The sequence below is a fragment of the Rhinolophus sinicus genome, chromosome X (assembly GCF_036562045.2).
Source record: "Rhinolophus sinicus isolate RSC01 chromosome X, ASM3656204v1, whole genome shotgun sequence".
NCBI lineage: Eukaryota > Metazoa > Chordata > Mammalia > Chiroptera > Rhinolophidae > Rhinolophus > Rhinolophus sinicus.
Genome location: NC_133768.1, coordinates 8,396,763 through 8,421,718, shown reverse-complemented (window position 1 = coordinate 8,421,718; position 24,956 = coordinate 8,396,763). Strand labels below are relative to the sequence as shown.

The 24,956-nt window shown below is 39.0% G+C and overlaps 2 protein-coding genes across 4 annotated transcripts in view; one reads left to right on the top strand and one right to left on the bottom strand.

The window, feature by feature from the left end:
• Window positions 1-24,956, top strand: part of ARHGAP6 (Rho GTPase activating protein 6) — a 463,010-nt gene that overhangs the window by 320,675 nt on the left and 117,379 nt on the right. The gene's annotated exons all lie outside the window — the stretch shown is intronic.
• AMELX (amelogenin X-linked) lies at window positions 12,422-19,707 on the bottom strand. The gene is made up of 6 exons (XM_019746350.2): window positions 19,658-19,707; window positions 18,222-18,287; window positions 16,241-16,288; window positions 14,801-14,845; window positions 14,104-14,529; window positions 12,422-12,526 (listed from the first exon to the last, which is right to left on the bottom strand). Exons 2-6 carry the CDS (start codon window positions 18,273-18,275, stop codon window positions 12,521-12,523), a joined length of 579 nt encoding a protein of 192 aa, XP_019601909.2. The 5' UTR covers window positions 18,276-18,287; window positions 19,658-19,707; the 3' UTR covers window positions 12,422-12,520.

Genomic DNA, 24,956 nt, shown 5'->3' with positions numbered 1-24,956 from the left:
TCCAGGCTTATCCACGTTGTAGCGCGTCTCGGTGCTTCATTCCCTTTCATAGCTGACTAATGCTCCATTGTGTGGATATGCTCCATTTTGTTGACCTGTTCATCGGTTGAATGATGCTGCTGTAAACAGCTTTGTGTACAAGTTTTTGTGTGGACATATATTTTCAGTTTTCTTGGGTTGTATGGGAAATCTATGTTTAACATTTTGAGAAACTGCCAAACTGTTTTTCCAAAGAATTTGACATTCTCACCAGCGAAGTGTGCGAGTTCCAGTTTCTCCAACATTCCCTTCTCCCCATCTTGGTGGGTGTGACGTGCTGTCTCACTGTGGTTTTGGTTTGCATTTCCCTGATGTCTACTGATGTCGGGCATCTTTTCATCTGCTTATTGGCCGTTTGAGTATTTTCTTCAGAGAAATGTCTATTCAGTCTTTGCCCATCTTTAAATCGGGTTATTTGCCTTCTTGTTATTGACTTGTAGGAATTCTTTATATATTCTGGCTACGAGTCCCTTATCAGATACGTGTGTTGGCATTTCCTTTGCATGATTTGTTCCCTCCATCATTTACATTGCATCTCTCCATTTCCTGTAAACTGGCACATGTGTATGTACCCATTTACCGCGACTTTGTAACTCTCAGATTTTCTGCCTGGTAAATGCGGGTACGGGTCAGCCCTGTGTGCTGAAGGAAGTCTTTTAGAGCTGAGAGCTCCCCAGGGTGTCTGACTCAGAGGCTCACAGTGACCCCAGGGCTTCTGCCTCCCAGGGCCTCTAGCAGCGCATTCCAGCCGGGGAGCCTGCCTGCCCGGCTCCACTAGCTCTTTGAGCAGTATCCTCATCTCCAGCCTCCTCCTGCGTTCCCACACTGGACAGGGGCTTTGCGTCGGGGGATCATGGGGGGTCAGTTCTGCCTGGAGCTGCTGCTACTGCTGAGGTGTAAGGACCCTGGAGAGGTAAGAAGAGATGGTGTGTACATTGCAGGCTTTATGTTTTGTGCCTCCTGCTTGGGGCGAGGCAGGACCCAAGTCAGGAGTATGTGAAAGACTTCACGGGGTAATAATCCTGAAGCAGCATCTGGGGAAGGTGGACACAAGCAGGAAGGAGTGAGAAGTAATGGCTTCGGAGGGATTCACTCCGCTTGTTCCAGCACTTGAGTCTCTTTCAACTTCAAAGGTCAGGTGGTTCAAACGACTCTTAAGATGTCTCTGCCTGTTGCTTTAGGAGAAGGTTCAGAGCCATCAAGCCAGGTTGACTGGAATGTTGCACGTCATTGCCAAGACACTCATTTTCATTGAGCTGAGCGCAAACCTCAGAAACGTCCTGCCATTTCTGCACCTTTTCCTTTGGCTATTTTCTCAGTATTTTAAAATGGACGCACTTTGACTTGAACGATGCATATTGGCTTATGATGTTACTATTGCAAGGTCTTAGTGGCCATCTAGTGCAGTGTTTTTCTGTGACAGATAAGAAAACTGAGGGTGAGAGTGGATCAGATTATAGCAGGGTCACTTGGCTAGTCCATGACAAACTGAGAGTAAACATTATTGCTTTTGAGCCTCTCTTTTGGTTTGGATCACTGGGGACTATGTAATGACAGATATCTGGGACAAGGACAAACGTTGCCCTTCCCCTCAATATGATAAAGTGTCAAGATTCTATGACGTCTACAGGCAATATGGGCACTGATGTGAGACCACAAAATGTGGTTTGACTCTTCCCCGTGGCTACTCCATACAGCAAAGACAGATGCTTGGTTCCGAAAACCAGAATGCCTCAGTTTTGCTGCTTGCAGCCTCTGGTACAAACCTTATTCTTTTGCGATTCTGCATTTTTTATGATTGCATAGAAAGAACCTCAAAAATCTATCTTCTTATTAATTTAGAATATTACCAACGTATTCACAGAGCTTAGATCCTTGCTGGTTTCATATAGCTACAAGTAAAAGTTTCTTTGGACCCTTCCTAAAGGAACAGACCTTATCATATTAAACATTAGTTTATTTGGTGATTTTTTTTTTTAACAGCAAGAGGGTGGAATCATAAGCTTTCCTATAGCTTTTTCCTAAGGCAATCTATTGCTTTAAACTACGTGACCAGGCTACCTCAGTTCATTTGCACGCCTTTTCCTCTCTGTATCATGTGTACATGTTGCTGCAAGTATAAAGTGTATGTATATATATATATATATATATATATATATATATTTTTTTTTTTTAATTATAAATTAAATTATATATATAATTTAATTTAATTTAATTTAATTTAATTTGTTAAAAACCAAGTTTCTTTTGGAGGAAATTTACTGCTCTTAAACCATCATCATTTACTATCTGTTGAATGATTCCATTTGGAAGAAGGGCAAAGATTTAACATTGTGATTCTGATAACTTACAGTAGTAGCAACTATAAAATAAATCAATCCAGGTTGTAGTGATAGCAGGTTCCGGGACACCTATTACTGGGCACCTGGATTCCTTTGGTCATCACGGAGATTTTTTTCTACCTGTTTAAAAATGAGCCACCAAGGCAGTATATCCCCCTTTATTTTCCAACTGTCTTTGGAAATCCTGCTAATAGGAATTGCACATTTCAGCAAGGTTCAATAAGTACTTTAGAAGTCTACAATTGTCATTAAAAAGAAGTATTTTTGAAAGTATGAAGTTGCTCTATTGGGCCTAGTTTAAAATTCAGAAAAATAATCATTGTGGGACCTAGGTTGAGCCCAAGTTCATCATCAACAGCGCAAAAATGGGATTTTGTAAACCCTCCGAGCCTGAATTTGTTATTGCATGCAGCTGTGCAAATTCACAAACATTCCCTTTCCTAGTCAGGACCTGTGCAAGCAGCCAGTTTGGACAGCTGCCTTGAGATCTAACATTTCTGGAAGCTACAATGCAGGAAGCTATTGAGAAATTTGAACCTTTTCATGTATTTTAATCTGAACATCTAATGCCAGGTAGAGAGAGTATGGCAGCCAATTAGTTCTGATTCATTCTCATGCTAGGAATATATCAGTGGCCTTCCTCTTCTGGTCATTCTAGTGAACCTCAGAATGGCACTTGAAATGGCCTTTCCATATGTGTTTAATATGCATTCAATGGGCTACTTGGGAAGGAAGATAATGAAGGGCCAAGGTCTGGAGTTTCTAACAAGACATCCTTAGTTCCCACTAGCTTTCTCTGAGTGAATCAATGAAAGAAAGATAGCACCTTGCAGTTCCTATGAGGACTGGACTTGCATTTATTTGTTTTCAATCCATCTTTTGGAACCAAGGAAGGAGTGAGGGCCGGTCATGCTCAGGTTCACAGCCAGGACTGGGCTGCATGGCTTTCTCCTGGTTGCCATGGCAGTGCTGCCTTGGTGTGGTGATACTTGCCCATATTTGCAGAGGTTTCCTCCCCATCTGTGGTGTTTTATCACAACTGCAAAGGAGTTATTGGGCTGGGGGTTCTTGAGCTTTTCTTTACAATTAGCTCCTTAGCACATCCTTCGGAGATCAAATGGACAAGAATAAGTAAGTGACGAAAGGAGACAAGCTTCACGGGTCTGATTGAGTTGAATTCAGATTTGCTGTTAGAAATAGATACAGGTTGTTTTAGTTAGGGTCCTAGAGGCAGATGACAAATTAGTTTACCTTTTAAATGGCTCTCATAATAAACAAGACAGGGTGTGTGTGTTTTAAGAAGTGCCTCATTTCTTTTTAAAGTTTAAAGTGTAGACAACTCCTCATCTGTAAATTGGGGATAGAGACAATTTTTCCTCTATAAGGTTGTGAGAATTAAATGAGGTAACATCTGTCATGTGCTTAGAACATGCCTAGAATATAATAAGAGCCCAGTAAATGTTTGATATTATTATTATCATTACTTTGATATTATAGCACAGTGGATTTTAATGCTAATGATGGTTTCTTGAGCAGATATTAAGCACTCCGATGAGTTCCCAGGTATTTTTCTAAATCCGCCTCGGGGAGCTTGCTAGCTAGTGGGGAGATCAAAGAAGAAACAAGTATGTAGTTGCTTGAAATGGAGGCCTGTCCAAAACATCTCGGGAAACATCGAGGCCCGGGCACTCCAGCCCGGGGAGACCAGTAAGAGAAGACCCCTAGACAAGGAGGCATTGAGCTGATGCTCGTTTACAGCTGTTCTCCTGATGTGAGGGCCAAAGGGATGAGGTTAATCTCACTTGGAGGAGTGTCTCGAGTCTGATGTTTGGACAGATAGTATGTTTCATGTCCTGGGTTCGTCACATATTGTAGGTTACCCAAAGTCTGCGCTCAGAGTGGGTCTCCTGTCCATAGCACACTGCTTTCTATTCTCCAGGGCTGAGGTGTTTGGGTAATAATTTTGTAACCGAAACCTTATGATATTCATCAAATAATACTTTTGGAGAGTGATAATTCTGAAAATGGAGAAAATGGAGGCATCTTAAATCCATGCCCACTCTATGGACAAAATTATTTATTTCTCTTTATTCAAATTCAAACAAATCCCAAAATAGAACATTTCCCAGCCAAACTAGATGAGCTCTAATTCAGTAGTTACACTAATGGCTAATGGCCTGGTTATTTTTCCACTATTATTACTCAGGTAACAAAACCACTTTTAAGTAACCTCCCAAGAAACAACACTGTCACGTTTAAGTGACACAAATAGCTATTTTAGTTTCTGCAGAATGGTTTTGATTTGGAGACATCAGCTGACTTAATCCTGGGGCAGCCACGTCTTCACCTTGCAAATTTTCTTTAATCTCCTGGCCACTCCCCAAGCTGTTTAGATTTTGCTGATGCAGTCAGTACAGGAGGTGAAAAGCCAGTTGTATGGGGTTCTATATCACGTTTACTAACTTTTAAAAGTTAAGCTCTTGGTTTTTCTTTCTCAATTATGTTTTAAAACACACACACACTTCTACATTTGTTCAGAGTGTCATTATTTCTGTGTGTTCAATTCTGAACACACAGCCTGATTCACTGCTGGCATCATTTGAAGTTTCTCAACTTCAGCAGTGTTGACATTCGAGCCTGGACCATTCTTTGCTGTGGGGTCCGTCTTGTGCCTTGTAGGATGATTAGCAGCATCCTTGTTCTCTCCCCACTACGTGCCAATAATACCACTCTACCCCCCAGTCCCACCCCCACCTTGTGACTCCAGTCATTGCCAAATGCCCCCTAGGAGGCACAGCTGCCCCAGTTGAGAACCACTGCTCTAGACAAAAACAGTTTGGTAAAGAAATCCCTAACGTGGACGTAGATGAGCTGTGACCAATGCCAGAGCAACAAGGGAATGATCAGAGTTGGAAGTCATTATAAGTGGGGACCAGGCCTTACAAAGAAGGTGAAAGAAAGACATTCAGGGGGAGAAGGTCTAACACTCTGGCCTCCAATGGGCCTTGTGCAACCCATGACACCCTCCTCATAGATTTACTCTCGTATTATCCTTTGGTTGACGTTGGCAAAAAACAGCCTCTGGGATGTCAGATAGGAGAAGGCAGGGATCAAGCAAGGTAGCAATCAGTAAAGGAGGTGTTCAGGTGGCTGTATGTCAGAGATGCTACATTGATAAATGACAGATGTGTTTGACTTTGAAGCCTTTATCATAGAAAACATCCATGTTATGTCCAAATTCTGCGCCATCCTTGCTTCCAACTATGTAGGGTTCCTTTTGGGGATCTACAGAGCCAGAAGAAGCCTCGCTTTTTGAAGATAAGAAACATAGCCAACATGTGTTGAGCTTGGGGCTCATTGACAGGAAAGAACTCAGAGTTGGATGTTCATACATTTTATAGATGAGGAAACTGAGGCACAGAGAGGCTAAGAAACTTGTCCAAGTTTCCACAGCAGATAAGTGAAGGTCATGATTGTGAACCCAGACAGTCTGGTTGCAGAGCCTGCCCACTTCACCACCACACTGGGAAGCCATCGTTGCCTTTCTGTGGACACTTATCTGACCCCAGAGCCCCTCACATTCCACAGACAAATTGGAAGCATGGAAAATTCTTTGGTGAGGAAAACAAGATTTGGCTGTTCCAAGGAAGATATTTAACATTGTTAACAATCTTTCTTTTTTTTTTAATTAATAAAAGAAAATGCTGGACCCTGGGCTATTTTTTGTTACCATAGGGCAATGTTACTTGTAAGGGGCTTTATTGAGCTTTTATTTATTTATTTTTGATACATGATTCAGGCGTGATTTATCGAGGCAAATATTTTGGGACCCAACTGACCATTCCTTTCTTCCCTCCTCAGCCACTTCACTCCTCACCGCTCCCAGTCCAATGTTATTCATCAAGTATTATTTATCTTCTAGAAGAGTCAGGTGTTTCAGCTGAGTCCAGGATGAATTCTTCCTGGCTGGGAAGTATTTTTGAATAACTAAATGTGAGCCAATGACCCCTGCTGATAAGGCTCTAAACCAAGTAGGGGCAAAGGAATTATAAGCCAAATCACAAAACAAAAAGTAAAAGATCCAATTAACAAGAATTTCACAACAAATAGACTGATGACTATTTTGTTAAAGCAATATAGATCACAACTAGAAGGCACTATGTTCTGGAAATGGGGCAATTGATTGAAATCGTTTTTCTCTTGTGACTCCCGTGTTAAGCTGTTCACAGTTAGATGTCTTTGGTGTTTGTTTGTTTTTAATTATTATTAATACAGTTGTTGCTATTTTATATTCTTTTTAAAGTCCTGGCCTTAAATTCGATATTGGTATTTTCAGCAATTGTTTCCTACTAAGGGACAAACTTCAGATTTATGGGAAAAGTCAGTGTTTTCATTTTGTTTGGAGTCAGGAGAAGAGGTGGTCAACTGGGCATTGCTTGTAGATAAAATGAGCAACTGCACCTTTTTTTCTTGATAGAATTTTATATTGGAAGAAGTATAATGTGTCATGGTGATGATCACTGATATAACCATAGAAGTTTTATTTAAAATTTCAAGTTGCTCAAATGGTGTACGTCTCCACATACATGTGTCCTTTAACTACAGGTAAATTCAATGAGCATGTGCGCACACATATGTGCACATGTATGCACAAACACACAGCCATTTGTCCTATGTTGCACCATTGGTTTGAACCACAAAATAGAAACGAATATTTTCTAATGTTTACAGGCAGTCCACCACCTTTGGACAAAAGTTCAAGTTTTTTTCTTATTTTAATCTTTCTGTCAGCTTAGACTTTGGCCTAGGTCAAGGGCAGCCCCAGCCTTCTACCTCCAGTGTGGACGTGGCTGGTAGAGGTCTGAAAAGAAATGACAATTCCTTTGGAACTGAAATAGTTTCTCTTACAAGCAGAAAAATTAATTTAGTTGAACGTTGGATTCATCTACTTTTAAAGAAAAGTAGAGGAAAGACCATTTTCGTGCATGTGATTCGACCTGAGGAAGAGAAGGGTGCTTGTATAGTTCTCAGAAAATTCCCATACGAGATCCTGCTTCCTGGAATGCTTGGGAAATGGCTTGTCAGGGATAGCTGAGATGTTCAGTTTTAACCAGCAAATGCGTTTTTGTTTCATCTTATGTTGAAAATCTTTGAATTAGTGGGAATTGTTCTTCCACCTCACAAAGCAGTATATAGCACTGTGTCATACAGCTCTTGGTGGTGATGGAAATGTCCTGTATCTGCACTCTCCAATATGGCAGCCGCTAACCCCACGAGGCCTTTTAGCACTCAAAATGTGTTTAGTGTGACTGAGGAACTGAATTTTAAATTATATTTTACTTTAATTCTTTTAAGTTTGAATAGCCACCTGGGAACACCTACTGAACAGTGTGAGTAGAGGAAAATTACTAGTTAGTATATGTCTCTAATTTCAGTTATTCTGTTGTATTATGACCCTACATATCTGAATTTTGATGTGGAAAATGTGGAAACTATTACTGTGTCTGGCAAAGTAAAGGTTACTTCTAGGTAATCCTTTGAACCGCCATCTTTAGTGCATGCTATCAAGAGAGGTGGTGATGGAAATACAGCCTGGAAATTAGTTTGTTAGACTGCCTTTTCCTTTGCCCTTTTTAATAAGTAAATTGTGAGCATTGTCTGGTTAACTGGCATTGTTGCTGATTGAGGTCAGGCTCTTCAGATGGTTCAGACCTGATGTAATTAAGCGTAGGAGAGAAAATAAGTACATTACAGGCAGTTGCAGCCCCAAAGTAAAATCAGACAATTGATGAGTTTTAAGTCAGCAATAGTTCAGACATTATTTAAATCAAAAGAGAACCCATTTAAAGTGAAAAATCATTACAAGCCCCCAGCTCTTTAAGGGTTTAGGGCTTAGACATTGTGTTTTACCTTTGACCTGCCTGCTCTTTGAACCCAGTTAACCTTCGACAGAATTTCAGCTGGAGCTGCCTTGATGGTCATTTATTTTATTTGCGTTGTTTCTAATTCATCTTCCTTCACTTTATAATATTCATCTCTTTGTTGTTTGATTGATTGTATTGTTCATTCTTTGGTCGAAATATTTCTCTGAAAAATGAAGTACCTATGAACTGATTTCTACTTGGAATTGATCTGAAGGGGACCCACTGAGATCCAAAGCTCACATCAAAGGGAACTGAAGAAAGGAGGTGTGTCTGGATTGAAGCAGAAGACAGGGAGAACAAACTTTTAAAAAATTAAATTTGTTTCTGATTGCAGAAGCAATTTATGTTTACTGTGGAAAAATTGGATCTTCGTACAAACAGCTACATCTGTGCACATTTCTGTATGTGTGTTTTGGTCACTTACATGTCATGGTCATGTGTAATCATCACGAATGATATACAGTCTTCATCTTAAACTTCAGTTTACCACACTTACTCCACTAATAAATTTTCTTGTAAAGCATACTTTTTTTATCACAGTATTTCTTCAGCTAAATATAGGAGAATTTAAGGGAGACTCAATTTCTCACGAGTATAGATAATGCTGTGATCAATATCTTTGCACATGGCTTTTCATGCATTTTGATGACTCTCTGAGGGCAATTCCTAGACATGTATTTGTGCCCCAGAAAAATTATGCATATTGAAACTGTCACTAACAAAGAGTGAATGAGAGCAGAGAAGATTCCAAATGTATTAGTGACATGGGAGGTCGGTTCCTGCAGGTGGTTTACTTAACTTCGTCTGTATCTTTAGCTTAATTTCAAAGATAATTTAGCACAAATCTACTTTTGCTGTTTTTGATTTAAGAATTCTTTAGATAGATGTTTGGGTTTATTAATGCATTTATGATCAGTACTGCTATTGATTTCAGGGACTTTGAGTCTTGATCATTAGTATCTAGTGATTTTCTTCCGTATTTGATTCAAATATATGCCACATTGGGTAGCTGACTAAACCTGAGTTTTAGTGCATTAGAAACACTGTTTTATTCGATTTTCATGAGCTGTGTTATACCATGTGGTGACATCTACATGTCAGAATTTTGTCAGTTGTGGCTATCTGCCACAGTTGGAGAGTCAGGAAATAACATAGTCTCAAAGTGACTGTGGAACTTCCAGAATAACAATCTCAACGCTAAAATACTTAATTTTGTTAGAGAGAATATGTATACAAAATAAGCTATATAGTAGAAGATGTTAATATACATTAACAAAGGAAGGAAAGGAAAGGAAAGGAAAAAAGAAAGGAAGGAAGGAAGGAAGGAAGAAAAGAAAGAAAGGAAGGAAGGAAGGAAGGAAGGAAGGAAGGAAGGAAGGAAGGAAGGAAAGAAAGAAAGAAAGAAAGAAAGAAAGAAAGAAAGAAAGAAAGAAAGAAAGAAAGAAAGAAAAAGAAAGAGAAAAAGAAAGAAAGAAGTGACCGCTAAGAGCAGAAAGGAACAGTTAGAACAAGAGAGTAGTGTGGGTCAATTTAAAACTAGCGTACAGGCCTTGTTACCTCTGAGTTCCCAAGGCAACACACCACACTGGTGGGTGTTCATAAGTCTCATTCTGGACCAGCAAGAAGATGCTATGTTCTGGTTAATATACAATGTTTAATGCGGTAGAACAATGTCGATTATAGAAGACCACCATGAGAATGATAATATTAAAACACATGTTTGGACATTTAATACACAAGTTTTAGTTTCTTGTTAAAATTATCTTGTGCAGTACATCTCATTCCATAGTGAGTAATAGTCTTCAGAGTCCAAAGCCTGACTTTTTTCCCCTTGTAATTCAAAATGTGATTTGAATATGTGTGTGTGTTTATGTATTATTTGAATTATTATATTAGGTTGGTACAAAAGTAATTGTGGTTTAAAAGGTTAAAAATAATTGCAAAACCCGCAATTACCTTTGCACCAACCTAATAAAAGAGAATTATTTTATCAATGACTTTCCCAAACAGAGAATCCTCTTCTATCAGAAAAATTGAAAGCAACTCCAGTCTGACTCCAAAGTTTGTTCTTTCCAATATCACACAGTCTCCAAGTAACATTATCGCCTACATGTTTAAAATGTTTCTCGGTGGGAACAAATGTAATGGCAATATTTTCATGAGATGTGGGAGGCAAAGTGCATGGGGGGGCATATACTTTTTAGAATACACCAGGATATATATTTCTGTCTCCATTTATCAGATTTTTTTCTCGGGAAGTCATTAACAAAATAATTCTCCTTAGTTCTGGCCATATAAGCTTTACATCATTGAAGAGATAGTTTGCTGGCATCACATAAATGATGGGGTTCTCATGTTGATGTCATGACCCACTAATCAATTATGACCAACAATTGAAAAACACTAGCATAGAAATAGTGTGTGGCATCCATTTAGAGGTAGATGGTACCAGAATTGGTTAATTCAGGGGCACATTGATGCCACCAAGGACCTAAGGGCTTTCCATCTTTCCACTTATCCCTCCTGGTTACATGATGGCAGACACAACTCCAGGCATTACGTTCTCAAACAAATAGATCCAAAGACAGAACAACACTTTGTCTTAGCACGCGCACGTGTGTGTATGTGTGATATAAAATGAAAGGGTAATTTTTTTCCCCCAGAAGCTCCTCCTCTCCTAGCAGACTTCCCTTTGGGCTTCATTCATCATTCAGGTTCCACCACAACCCATCCCTATACCAATCGCTGGCAAGGGGCGTAGATGCCATATTTGGTGTGCATATGGTATGTTATGGTAATTGAGGTCATGATTGTCATGGAGGAGGGAGCATTCATTCCCTGGAATAGAGGGGACTCATCTCTCCTGAGCTTGTGGGAGGCCAGAGGCTAAGATTGATTCCACCTCTGCCAACAAGCAATGAGTAGTGAGGAAAACCATTGGCCCACTAGCTAATGATATCTGCTGTATTTGCCAGAGCATTTTGTCTATACTTCTGTCATAGTGTTACCACTGTTAGGCCTTCTCTTATTACCTGTCAGCTTATTTTATTCCTTTGATAGATTCTAGATTCCTTAAGGATGGGAACTTACCATTTTTACCAGGACATGGAATAGTGCCTTGCCCTAGAGGATGATTAATTCATATTTATTAAGTCGATTAGAATTGGCCCAGGCCAATTGATTAAATACTTTTTTATTGAATCTAAATTCTTTAAAATCAAGTTATTTGTTTGAATATTGACACCCTCCCAGTAAAGTTATGTTTATTCATTCCAGAAAATGATTAAGGGGCCTTAATCATAAAAGTATGGGAATAAAGTTACTGTGGGTGCTGCATAATATAAACCCTAAAAAGGCTGTTTACAGTTCTGTGTGGGTGTCGGAGGAAAAAAGGATTCAAATATAAATATGAGTGGGAAAGAAAACTTGTATTGAGTCCATTTATGCATCTGTTAACATTTTGAAGACTATGCAGTAGAATTTATCATCTTAAAGATTATGAAGTGGAAGAAATGACATATATAAAATCACTGTGATTCTCTATTTGAAGCTCCATTTAATCAAAGTTTTCTTAGGAAAACTGATTATCTCAACAATTTAGAATTTAGTACATTATTATACATATCACATCATTTTATTTAAATAATCTTTCTCAGTAGAATAAGATCAAAAGACCAGATTTTGTTCATTAATGTGGTGTGAAATGTAAAGCCAGTGTTCCAAGTCTTAATTTGTTTTGTAATATAAACATTTCTCAGAGCTTATCTTTTTCAATGTAAAGAATTCTTCATATAAACTTCCCTTCATTTGGTTCAGGTTCAGTGACTGTACATGTTTATAATTTTTCACCTTATCAACTATTATAACTAATTACAAACTTCCATTTTTTAAAAGATTTGAGAGAGTATATTTAAAGTTTTCTCTAAGAAGAAATATAGTACTCATTCGCCTGAAGAATCGTTAACTTGTACGTATAAATGGGCAGTTCCTACCTTATTCAAGAATATTTGTAATATGTTCTCTCAAGTGATGTGAAATTTTAAATTCAATTCAACACAAAGACGTGAATGACTTTAAAAACATTTTATTGTTTGCTAATGTACTTATTTTTAGTTACAGAATTCACTAAGTAAAGTGATGGTAGGCACAAATCATTGCGTCATTCTGAAAGCAACTGAAATATCTATTTCAGTTCTCTTCTCATTTTCTGATCTTTTAATCCTGAAAAAGATATCAAAAGGAACAATTAAAATAATTTACAAATATTCTTAGTGCGTGCCATTTATAATAACACGTATGGCTTCAGTTTTTCCAAAACAATGTACAACCATTTAAGTTTTACTCTACAATTTTTAAAGTTTCTTTGTTATCTCATTGTCATTAGAGATGAGATATCCAGGATTGAGGCTCCCACCTTCAGGACACTTAAAACTATTATTTTATAATGAAATAACAATTGCTACCTTTTATTGAGTACTTCCTGCCTGCCAGGCTCAGAGCTTATCACTTTATTTTATTTTCCTAAAACAACTCTAAGACACTATCAGTATTTATAATCTAATTTTACACTGGAGTTTTGAAAAGTTCAAACTACCTATTCAGAGGCAACTTTTCATAAATAGTGGCAAGTTGTGAACACATTATGAAGTTCATGGCCTTAAGTATTAATAAAGAGACAAATAAATGTATTTTCTATACAAAGAGGGATCGCGTACCTTCGACTAGAATAATCAACTATAGGTACCAAATTATTTGAGATACAATAAATTTTCCAAAATTCTGCCCCATATTCCCCATAACTGTAAAGCCATATGTGGCATGTATTGTAATTTTTTATTGGGAAACTATGGTATTTGTGCTTGGACAGAGGCTGGAAAATTATCTGATTTAGTCATTTTCTCTCATTTTAAAGAAGGGGAAACACCCATAGATTTGCAGTAACTTGTACAATACCGTCTCCTGTTGGGGAGCAAAGCCGGAACTAGACCCCAGGTATCCTGGCTCCCCACCCAAGTCTTTTCCACCTCACCCCTAACTGCTTTTCAGTAGAAAATCCTCATTAGTGCTTATAACTTGAAATTGCATTTGCATACATACATACAGTAGAATTACGAAATCTCATATACACAGAAGTAAGGGTTTATGGATATGGGTAAGGGTCATTTATTTTATTGGCTATTTCCCACTCATTTGGAAGAGGCTTCTGTAATGGAAAAAGATTTTGTGCTTAATTGTGAAAACTTCTTGCCAAAAGCTTAATCTGTAGAATCCCAACGCTGAACGGGAATCGAACTGTCTAGTGTAGCTTCCTCCAAGTTCGATTCAAAATCACTTTAGACAGGTAATCTTCCCGTAGGTCTTTACAAAGATTTCTCACCGACCTTTTGTAGCCTGTTCAAATATCTGCATCCCCCCACTCTCAAAAACAATTCTTTTTAAAATCTTCACTGCAATTCTAGCCTATTCTTGCTAGTCAGACACTTGAAAGGTAAGAAGAACATATATTCCTTTATACCACTGTCCTTGAAATGAATGGGTTTTAGTCATATATATTCTGGTAGGAATTAAAACTCATTGTAGAATTGAAACCCACCAGAAAAGCTATGGTCTTAATTACTAAGCCATGTAGATAAGCTCATTTATAATATAAAGTTACAGCACATGCTTGGACTAATAGAGTCAGTGACCTGTAGCTCCGCAAACTGCGGACCCCAGATTGGTTGAGAACCTAGAACTCGCGGGGCCGATTTTGCTTTACCATGTTCATAGATGGTGTAGTGCCTTCAAGATGTACTCACCACTTCCTCCCGCTTGGTCTTGTCTGTTGCTGGCCAAGCTTCCAGAGGCAGGTCAGGGAGCATGGGGGGCAGAGGCTGCATGGGGAACATCGGAGGCAGAGGTGGTTGTGGCGGCAGGGGCTGGATGGGGTGCACGGGTGGCTGGGGCTGGATGGGCTGGTGAGGCTGAGGCTGGACGGGCTGGGGCTGGAAGGGCTGCTGGGCGGGCGGAAGGAGGTTTGTCTGGTGGTGTTGGGTTGGAGTCATGGAGTGTTGGCCAGGAACTGGCATCATTGGTTGCTGGGGGACCACGGGCTGCTGAGCTGGCACCATGGGGATGTGGTGATGAGGCTGTAGGGCGTGATTCGGGGGGTTCTGCTGGGACAGCACGGGAATGATTTGGTGGTGCAGCCATCCACCCATGGGTTCGTAACCATAGGAAGGGTACTGGTGAGAAACAGAGAGTCAGGTTTACCATCGGCTCCATTGACTTCCATCTGGAGAAGTAGCAATGTTTTCTTTGTCGTTATGACAATCTGAATATTTATTCATTTTTGTCCTGTGTAAGAATTTCTAACTGTGTACACAGATAGGACCTTTTACAAACTCGATTTCCCATTAGTGTCTGTATGTGGCATAGATATGTTATCTCACTTAAAAGGGAATTGAAATGCATGCTTAGTATTTTAAGGGAATAAAGAATAGAAGAGCTACATACCGGCTGCCTTATCATGCTCTGGTACCACTTCAGAGGGGTAAGGACCTTAAGAGAAAGAGACATTAGAATACATTTGTTTTAATTTTGGCAGATGAACTAGAGATTCAATAATGCAGTCCTGTCAGTATTAATAGCCTGAAAATATGAGTTGTATGGAAGAAAGAATAAGGCAAATTCTTGTCAGGTGATTTCTATGTGTTGCACTATGTTCCATCCATCACACATATTTTTCATGTTTTCTCACATACTCTGAGGCAAATATCGTCACCCTCACTTTTACAGACAAGGTCATGGGGAGTCAAAGAGGTTCTTGAGCTTGGCTGGGTTACAAAAGAAGTAATTCTGTTTAATCCCACAACTCCTGCTCCTCTTTGCAAGAGCAACACAAAACAGAAAGATTAATGTGACATAACAGTCATGTTTTGTTTTGGTTTGATGTCACAATGAAAAATAAAGGAGGCAGCAACATTGTCTGTCCTTCATCCTAGAAAGACACGTTTCCTGGTCAAATATGTCAGCCTTTTAAGGTTTAACAGATAATCTTGCCTCAAATTCTTATTAACATTTTTCTTCAGCTTGTACAAGTAAACAGACTCACAGATTGTCGCCTGCACCCATGAAAGATATAAGAGTTTTGTTCCCTTCTTAACTGTCTACCCTTGGGCGACCAGGTGCAGGGACTTGGTCATATATAGTAGGACAGCATTTGATATCAGTACAACAAACAATTATTAACCTTGTTCAAGTTATACTTGACAAAATACCTTTCATATCGCTTGGCTATTTGTGTCCCCAAACTGTTTTGAAGTATGAGTATTACGATTATTCCCTTTCTCCAGATAAGGAAACCAAAGTTCCAGAGACAAAATGGTTTGCCCAAGGTGGATAGTTAGAGTAGGGTTGAGGAGCACTTCAAACTTGACTTCCAGAAATGTCATGCTTTCCATTGCTCTGCAGAATGTCTTGTAGCCCACATGATCACTAATCTTTCAGTGAACACAAATGAGGGAGACACACAGAGTATGAACATCTTAGAATCAGGGGCTTTCTAGCTGGAAAGGATCTTAAATCACATCTTACCTGATTCCCCACATTTTACAGGCTAGAATAGAATACACCTGTTCAGCCAGGGTTCACTTTCTGCCCTACCATGCAGCACCTCCTCCCAGCCCCCTCACCCCCACCCCGAGTGGTAGTTCATGATGGATAACTTTATAGCCATGTAAGGAGGAGAGACTGATTCAGAGAAGCCAGGTAGGTGTGTGCTGGGGCAACGCAGGCTTGTGGAGACCCATCAAGACTTAAACCAGGAACCCAGTAGTGGGAACTCAAAAAGTGGGACTGCAAAACATCTCGAATGAAGAATCAACACTATTCTTTACAGAGCTCAGGGTATTGTTAAGTCAAACAATGGTCAAAATGAGTAAAGAGAAAAATTACCTCATAGCTGAAGTTGATATAACCAGGGTGCCCAGGATGAGGTGGTAGCTTTTATAGGGAGGGGGAAAGGAGAAGAAAAAGAAAGGAGAGAGAGAGAGAAGAGGGAGAGAGGAAGAGATTAAGTCAATATGCAATTGTTCACATTAAGAGAGACTGAAGCTACTTTTTAAAAATCTATATAGTGCAGAATATATTTGAGGTCTACTTTATTTTGAACATGTACGCTGTGTAGGAGAGGAGCCCTCTTATCTTAAAGAGGTCCAGAACAGCTAAAAGATTTTCCCGGGGGTTGTAGTCTAATGGTGGGAGACCTGGAAGCAGGAACCAGCACACATTTATCCTCCAGTGATCTTCGGACACCCCTCCGTCCATGGTTTCAATTAATCCTATTCTACCCCATCCACCATTTTACTTCTTAAGCAAACTCACTCCATGTCGGGAAGAGAGATGTTTCTCTTACACAATTACGAAATGCCATCAAGAAGAGAATTGTCTCACAGACCTTCCCTTATGGATCAGGAGGTGGAGAAGTGCTTAAGTAGCAAAGAGATGCCTCGTAATTGGTGTGCAAAGTAAATAACACATCATCAACAACAAAAGAAACAACTGTGTGTGAATTATTGCTGAATATGAGAACCAGATGGGTGCAATGAAGTGGAAATATTATATATCCTGTGGAAAATGAAAGAGTTGATTTATGAAGTTTAGGCCAGTTCTTTGTATTAGTCTGTCAATGTTTTATGGCAGAAACATTTAAAAGTTCAAAATAAAAAGAAACACTCTGAATAATGATCTAAACCAAGACTGTCTGCCCTATCAAAAGTGGAGGCCAAGTGACTGATGCCTGCCTGATGGGGTTCCGGTTGGCCCTGGAGTGGAGGAGAGAGAGTGAATCATTCAAAACATCTCCCTCAGACATCGAGCTCTTTCAGGCTCTCTTCTTTTCAAATGCTCACATTTCCTAAGAGGGTTAGTTCTCTCTCAGCTGAGTGTGACTGATTTTAATCAGCTAACTGTCTTTTCTATACATTCTGGACATAAGCCCTCAGAGAGCAGGGGTTGAATTGAGGAGTGGGTAAAGGGCTGAATTTGTAATGCGAAGGCTCCACAGGGGACTAGTAATGAATGACCCCAGTGCAGAATTTCAGGAAAGCAGAGCACAGACTCTTGGTCTCGTGGGTGAGAGAGGAAGAGAGGAGGCAGATATGCAAGCTTTGCTGGCTTCTGGTTGTATCAACTGCTCTTTATGCCACTGAAAAGCAAATGGATCCTGCTTTGCCTGCATGCGATCTGAGCTCTCTGACCTTGTGTACCTGCACCCAGAGAGCATGGGTCAGATTTCCTGGTCCTTGGTACATTTGAATATAAATGTATCCATATGTAGTGGGCATAGGTAGGATTTCAGACAACCACACGGAAGCCATGTGCTTAGCAGGTACACCCAAAGGGATGAGGCCTCTGAGAACAGGAAAATGGTTCAAGAAGGGGATACCTAACACAGAAATCCTATTCTCTGAAGGATAACAGCAGTGGACTTTGGAGAGCAGGAAGAAAATTGCATGCTTGTGAGAAATTGATTTTAGAGAAAACTTGGATTTTTGTAGTGTTTGCCTAAGGCTGATTAAGCACTTTCTCTGGAGGCTGTCCAAGGGTCCCATCCAAAAGTTTCCTCCATGTAGAGATGGGCAGTAATATTTACAAGCTAATTGTTTCAACAGAATCTCCTGGGGTGCTTGTTAGAATGCAGAGTCCTGGGCCCCATCCCATCTGTTCTTACTCAGAATCTTTGGCAGAGGCATCCAAGAATCTTGTTGTTTTTTTTTAATAGCAAACTCTTCAAAGTGTTTTTAAACATAAAAATATTTGAGGACATCTGATCTTATACTATTTTAAACCCTAGAGTTTACCAACTGTGGGGCAGATTTTTATTCCCAAGCTTGTGAAATGGGACGTTGACTTATACAGGAGGTGCTTTACTCACGGGCATGGCGAAGGCTGCTCCCAGGAGGCAGGCAAACAAAATCCAGGTCCCCATTTCTTGATGGCCCTGAAATATATCAACACACACTTTTCTTGTGTCTTCTCAAAATTGGGCATAATTAATGTTCCACAAAACCCACATAAGGCATATTAGTCTGTTGCTAGTAGGAAGGATCCGGGCACTCTTTGCGAGGTTACTTCACTCATATGTGATTTCCAGTTCTCAGCCCATTTCATTGTTTCTGGGGTCACAATAGTGACAGAGACGCTTTATGTTTAGATTGAGAGCTGAACAAGTTGTAAGGACATGGATCCTCTCTGATTGTGTGATCTGGCATGCCATTTTCCTACACCTGTACAGCTTCTAGAGTCGCAGAAGCTGAGTGTAGCTTATAATTAATGATTCAAAGAATAGAGTTGACTCTAAAAGATGGGAAGGTCTTCAAGGTGCACAGTATTTGATACCTTTAGGACCAGGAGGCATAGATTTATTTTTTTTCTGTACAGTCCACCTGAGCATTGCTACTGTTAAAAATAAAGACTAATCATCTGAGGAAAGACATTAAGGAATTTATTCAAAGAGAGTAAGGAAGGAGTGGAGTTTCGTTCCAGGTGTTCCCACCAGTAGGACTTCAGACAAGACCTTCAGGTAACATCTCTGAGCTCCAGATATGGAGCAAAGGATGTGGCTGAATGGAAGGGAGTGAATGGTGCTAAGATTCTGTGATTATTCCATGAATTTTGAATGACATCTCCTTAAAAGATTCCATACTTAGTCTATGGCATCTTTTTTTTGTTTGACACTGCACTGTAATTATCCCACAAATAAGACCCTTGGGACGCGAAGCAAAGCAGGCCATTGTAAAATATGCACATTGCTTTGTGGTGCAAATTTTTGACTAACTTGGAAAACTGTCAGAAGAAAGACCTTAAATTTTGCATAGGAAGTGAACATCGTTTATAATGATGCTGGCTATGGAAATTACACCGAAGTTTTCTACCTCCTAAATCTGTTTTTTTTTTTTTTTTTTTTTTTTTTTAAGTTTGGATGAATGAGAAAAACATTTCGTTGATAGTTCTATTTGATATCATTAAACAAAACATTTTCAAAGTAGTGGATCACATAATGTTAAAAATGTTTTATCTTAAATGATAAATAATTAATATTTTGCTGTGAAATTTGGCCCCCAAAAGTGCTTTGGGATTTTGGAACTAAAATTTAAAGAAATATAGACACTTTGCTGCACTAGAAAGTAAAATAATTCATTTAATAATCGGAGTCTAATTTAATTACCATCCAACTGAAGAAGTAACTGAATATTAATGGCATAAAGGATTAGAAATGCAGAATACATTTGCATCTTTAGAACATAAAATGAAGAAAAAGAAATAAGCACAATGGAAAAGATACCAAATTATGAATAAAAATCCACATACCTTTGAATATATTTATTCAGAGTAAGTTTCTGTCTGAAGCTCAGGGATGCTTGATCCGTTAGATTTCTTCCAACTAAGAGCTCAATTTATATCATTCACAGCACCTAGAACAACCAATCCGGTTTCTGAAGGAAAAATGTGTTGAGTATAACTAAAAATCCCTGTATCATGAATTTTTAGAAGCTGTGATCAAACATGAGGCTGTATGTTGTGATTATTGCATATAGTCTTTCATTATGGTCAATAATGGGTTTAACAGGCAAAAAATTTCATCACGCTGTTTTTAAGTCAGCAAATAAGTTGACTGCACATGCTGATATATTCAAATGTACTTTTAAGAAGCGGCTATGTCATTGTCTGTTCCCTGGTTCTAGCAAACATAACATTATTCTTTACAAAAAAGAAAAAAGTTAGATGGTTGAGTTTCTGTAGTGTAATCAAGATGTACTCTAGGGTTCCCTAGCCCTTTCAGATCAAGATAAATTGATTTAACCCCCCCCTTCTGGTAATACCCCAAAGCTCTCCCCAATATTTCTCTGAGGGATTATAATTTTGGGATCACCACTGCTTTATTTTCTACTCTCATTGAGGATATTTTCTGTGTTCCCTGTGGCCATTCCTTTATCACCATTCTGGTGTCCATCAAAAGAGGGGACAAAGTCCCTTCTCCTTGGCCCCATCCTGCAATCCATCTACCATCCAAGCAACCATGAACTTCGGGTTATCACGGTAGCAAAACTTTTACTGAGGATCTTAAAGACAAGGCAGGGAACGAAGCACACACTAGACCTCACACTTAAAACTATATTTTGATCCTTGCAAACAGATACGTATCAGAGGGGACATTGCCCTGGACCCTATCCCACAGAGCACCTCAGTCTTCCTCAGTCTGATGACCCTCCCTTGCCTCCATCCTTCTGGCCCAATCCCACTTTTCTCTTACAAGCAAATCCAAATTTCTCCCTTTCTTTTTCTGCCTCTTAACTGCTCCTGTAGGTGCATTGTCCCCATGTTCTCAGCAGCCTCCCTTTGCTTAAACAACATCCACCGAAGCCCTTCTCTCTCTAATAGGACCTCTGATCAGCTATTAAATTCATGTCTTTTCCTCCTTTACTTTAGCAAAGCAGATGGATTTTTTTCTTTTATTGTAGAATTGGATCAACGAAAAAGCAAAAGTGTAACTAGTGATAAGAGGCCACTCATGAGCTATCTATTGATAGCCAATCGATAAAGGAAACACTGATTAAACTCCCAGATACTATTGGTGGTGTAGCCAGCTCTCTTTGATTACTGCAGTAATATTTTTAAAGTTTGTACATGGATGTATATTTTTATATAGGTGCTCCACACTGGCTGAATTAAACTCCAGAAGGAAATATCCGTGACAGGCAATGTAGTACTATTAAACGCTAGAGCTAAGGCTTCCATGGGTCCCGACCCCAGCTTCACCAAGGGTTGAGGGACCACTCACAAGGTACTTAACCTATCAGAGCCTCAGTTTCCTCATCAGTAAAATGAGGATAATTATAGAATCTACCTAAGAGGGTTAGTGTGAAAACGAAGTAAGAGACATTTCTGGGGGGAAAGGCAACTTATCACCTTCCCCAAACCCATCACTTGGTATATAGTAAATGTTTTAAAAAGATTCTAAGATGATCTTTGGGAATGAATTAGTAGGAAATGAATAACCCTCATGGAAAAAGGTAGACCTTTCAATCAGAGAGAGAGAGAGATTACAAAGAAGAAAGTGGAAGGTTATAATAAGCAAAATGTATGAATGAAAGCGAACATAGAATATGGTTCTAAGAGCCAATTGCGTCCGGGTTTGCATGTATATATGAATATATGTATTGGTGAATCTATATCAGAGGCAATAAGGATTCCCTTTGAAGGAAGTTGTAAAATAGATGTTAGGAGAATTGGTATCAGGTTACTTGGAGTGGGGGACTGGGGGGTGAGTAGCAAGGTGCTGAAAGAGAGTAGGAGGGAGAGGAAGGAAAATACAGATCACATTATATTCCTTTTCAGTCTTTTCCCCATTTTATTTAATTAAATATATTGGAGTGCCTGAAAAAGATTCAGGACATATTTTTCCTACAAAAATTGTGGTTAATCTCTAGTAATTAAGTCATTGGTGAAGTACTAGTGGTCTTATAATTTTACAACGTTTATCCCGTTACTTTCTCTCATCTTTTAAGAATGAGAGTATCATATATTTGGCCATAGAGATCAACAGAATGATCCCTTATTGTATCATTAATTATTCTGTTCAACTAGATATTGAGTTATTGCCAATTCACCATGGACTGTTGTTCAGGCTTTGATAACAAATACAATAGAAATAGAATAGAAATGATTTGGTTCTCTCTATTTATTTTCTCCCCACTGCATATCCTGAGTCATAGGGTATTAAAATATGGATCTCTCTGCTTGAAATCTCTTTTACTAATCTAGGCCTCACATATACAATTTAAAAGTTGCTTAATGTTTTGGGAAGAAAATATAAAATTTCAATTGAAAAAATTTCCCATAAATAATTATTTCATTTTTGAATCAGATGACTTTCTAAAAGAAAGCAGGATTTACTAGATTGACTGCTTATTTTGTTTTATAGAGGCTATAAAATTTCCAAAATATTTGTGTTCTTATTTTTCTGGCTCTTTGACCTCAAGTATATTTTTCTTTTTTTAAATAAGGTCACTATTTTAAAAATGGATCATAAGCATAAGATATTTCCCTCTATGACCATGCCTCTGGAATAACTGTGACAATATGACCCTAGAGTGTGCCTTCATTCACTTAGGCATTTGTTCCAAATATATATGTTGAATGCCTATGAACCTGAGACCATTTGTGTTACTATAGGGGATAAATACATGCATGAAATATTAGTTTCTGAAAGCTTTTCTCAACAATGATGAGCGAACAAATGCCCTGATAAATTATAGGTTCCCATTCTTGCTAAATGGGAAGGAGGAGCGTCCAAGAAAGGGCTATAAAAATATCACATTTGGGCCACCTTTTGGCTAAGAAAGAGCTGTTCTAGGATCTTCCTGAAGCCTTGTAGCATCAAGCAGGGCTGCAAAACATGCAATTCACGTGGAAGGATCTGAGACTGAGAAGACTTCTACTCTTTTTGGCACAAATCAAGAACGAGAAGGTGCCTGCCTGCCAGTGGTTAGAGATGAGGAAAGAGCAGACTAATCCGAGGCAGCGATAATCTGACCCAATGCCATAAACCTCCTTACTTTGGACCAGTCAAATACTTTGAATAAAGAGAAGCCATGATAGTCAAGAGCAGAAGCAAGTCTTGAGCTCTGAAAGGAAGCATGTCTTACACATCTTCACCTGCTGTAATGCCTGATCGCAGACAAATAGTGGGCACTCATAAATAACAACAAATATATGTGTGTGTGGTGTGCTTTATAATTTTTTAAAAAGTTCTTTTGCCCGCTTTCATAGTTTCTTTTTCTTGACTTACAGCTCATTGCATTTGGCTGTTCCCATGTTGCTTGTGCTAGCAACTTCTCCCCTTCTAATTTGCTGCTTAATTTACAGTGTGCTGGAGAATCATATGTCCAAACTTGTTAGCAGTATGTGTGGACCACAAGTAAAGGGATGCCCTAAGCAGTGTTGGCCCCGGAGGCTCACTTGTGAAAAAGGCTCAAAAATTTCAGTCTTCTGGCATTGATTTTTGACTGCTGGGAGCAGGTTTTGTTTTGGGGTTTTCCCCCTTTGCACTTCCTGCGTTTTAGCAGTAGTGGAGGTATATGGGTGATCTTTGGATATGTCAAGTGTTAGGAGTTCCAGAAGCCTTTCTTATCACCAATAGGGGCTCAATTCTTGAATCTTCTTTTAAAGCCATTCCAGGATTATCTAATATTCTGGAATAATGTCAAGAGTGAGTATTCTTAATAACTGGAGCTAAAGTCAGCTTTTAAATATTTCTTCTGTGGACATTTACTTATAAGAAAATATCATTCTCTAGGCTGGCTTTTTGCTAGAGTGGAGTTGTACCCTCTTCAGAACTCAGGTAACACAACCACTAATTGATGTTGACTCCATTTGCAACCCTTGGAAGTCAGATATGATGTCTTAGACTTCCTTGGGAGCGTTTTGGTGCCTAGAAAAGTCTCCTTTACAAAGTAGGTACTAGAAAAATGTGGTGATTAATTGATGAAAATGTAGAGAAGGCTCCCATTAGATGATGTATTATAGAATTGTACACTTGAAACCTATATAATTTTATTAACCAATGTCACCCCAATACATTTAATTTTAAAGATAAATTAAAAAAGAAAATATGGAGAAGTTATTCATGACATTGTGAAAATGTGAAAACTGCCCTTGATCTCTGTGGTATCTCCATAGACAAAGAAATCTTGCAGTGATTTAGATGGGCCTTTCAAACAGCTAAGACTCAAAACTCTGCATTGCTGTCAACTGCTCCTATGGACTGTCATGCAAATGGCCTCTGATTAGGACCTAAAAAGGGAGGTGCTGTAAAAACTTTAGAATCCATTATCCTAACATCCTTATTATATTTGGCTTGGACCTATTAGTTCAAATTGTAATATACTATAAGCAAATATACTATGATATATACACTTGATGTTTTCTTATTTATGACTGAGTTTCCTTGCTTAATATAAGAAAGCTTTATAATTATTAGATTCTTAGACTTCTAGAATCTCTTTAGCCCAAGGAATAATTTGAAAAGAATAACAACAAAAAAACCCTCTCTCACCCACATTCACATACTTTATTGATTGCAAACCATCAGTACCTATTCTAGAATTAGGTACTAATTCCATGGAATTAACTATGTTATATGGCTGTTCGTTTGAAGCTATGAAAAAAAAAGAGGAATCCTCTACTGGCTAATGACATTTAATAAGTGATGAAACTTGGCACAAGAAGCATAAGAAAAGCAGGGACAGAGGTAAGGGACCAGAAAAAAGAAAGGCATCTGTAAGAAGAGGAAAATGCATTGTGATGGTATTCAAGGTGGTGACAGGTCCAACAAGCCCCAAATGTACTGGAAAAAAAAGAGGAAACTTATTCATGAAGCAATAGGAAATAAAACAGCTGTGCTGGAAAAGGGGATGGTCCAGGGTCAAGGCCAAAATTGTGATATCGCGTCAAGCACTTAGTACATGCCTAACACCGTTATTATCGAGCCCTTGCTATATGCCTAATACAGTCATTGGCCTTGGGTTACAAAGATGAATAGCACACTAGTCCAGTTCTCAAACTCCTCATGGCCTCCAGAAGAAGTCTCCACTCTGAGATGCGGTGG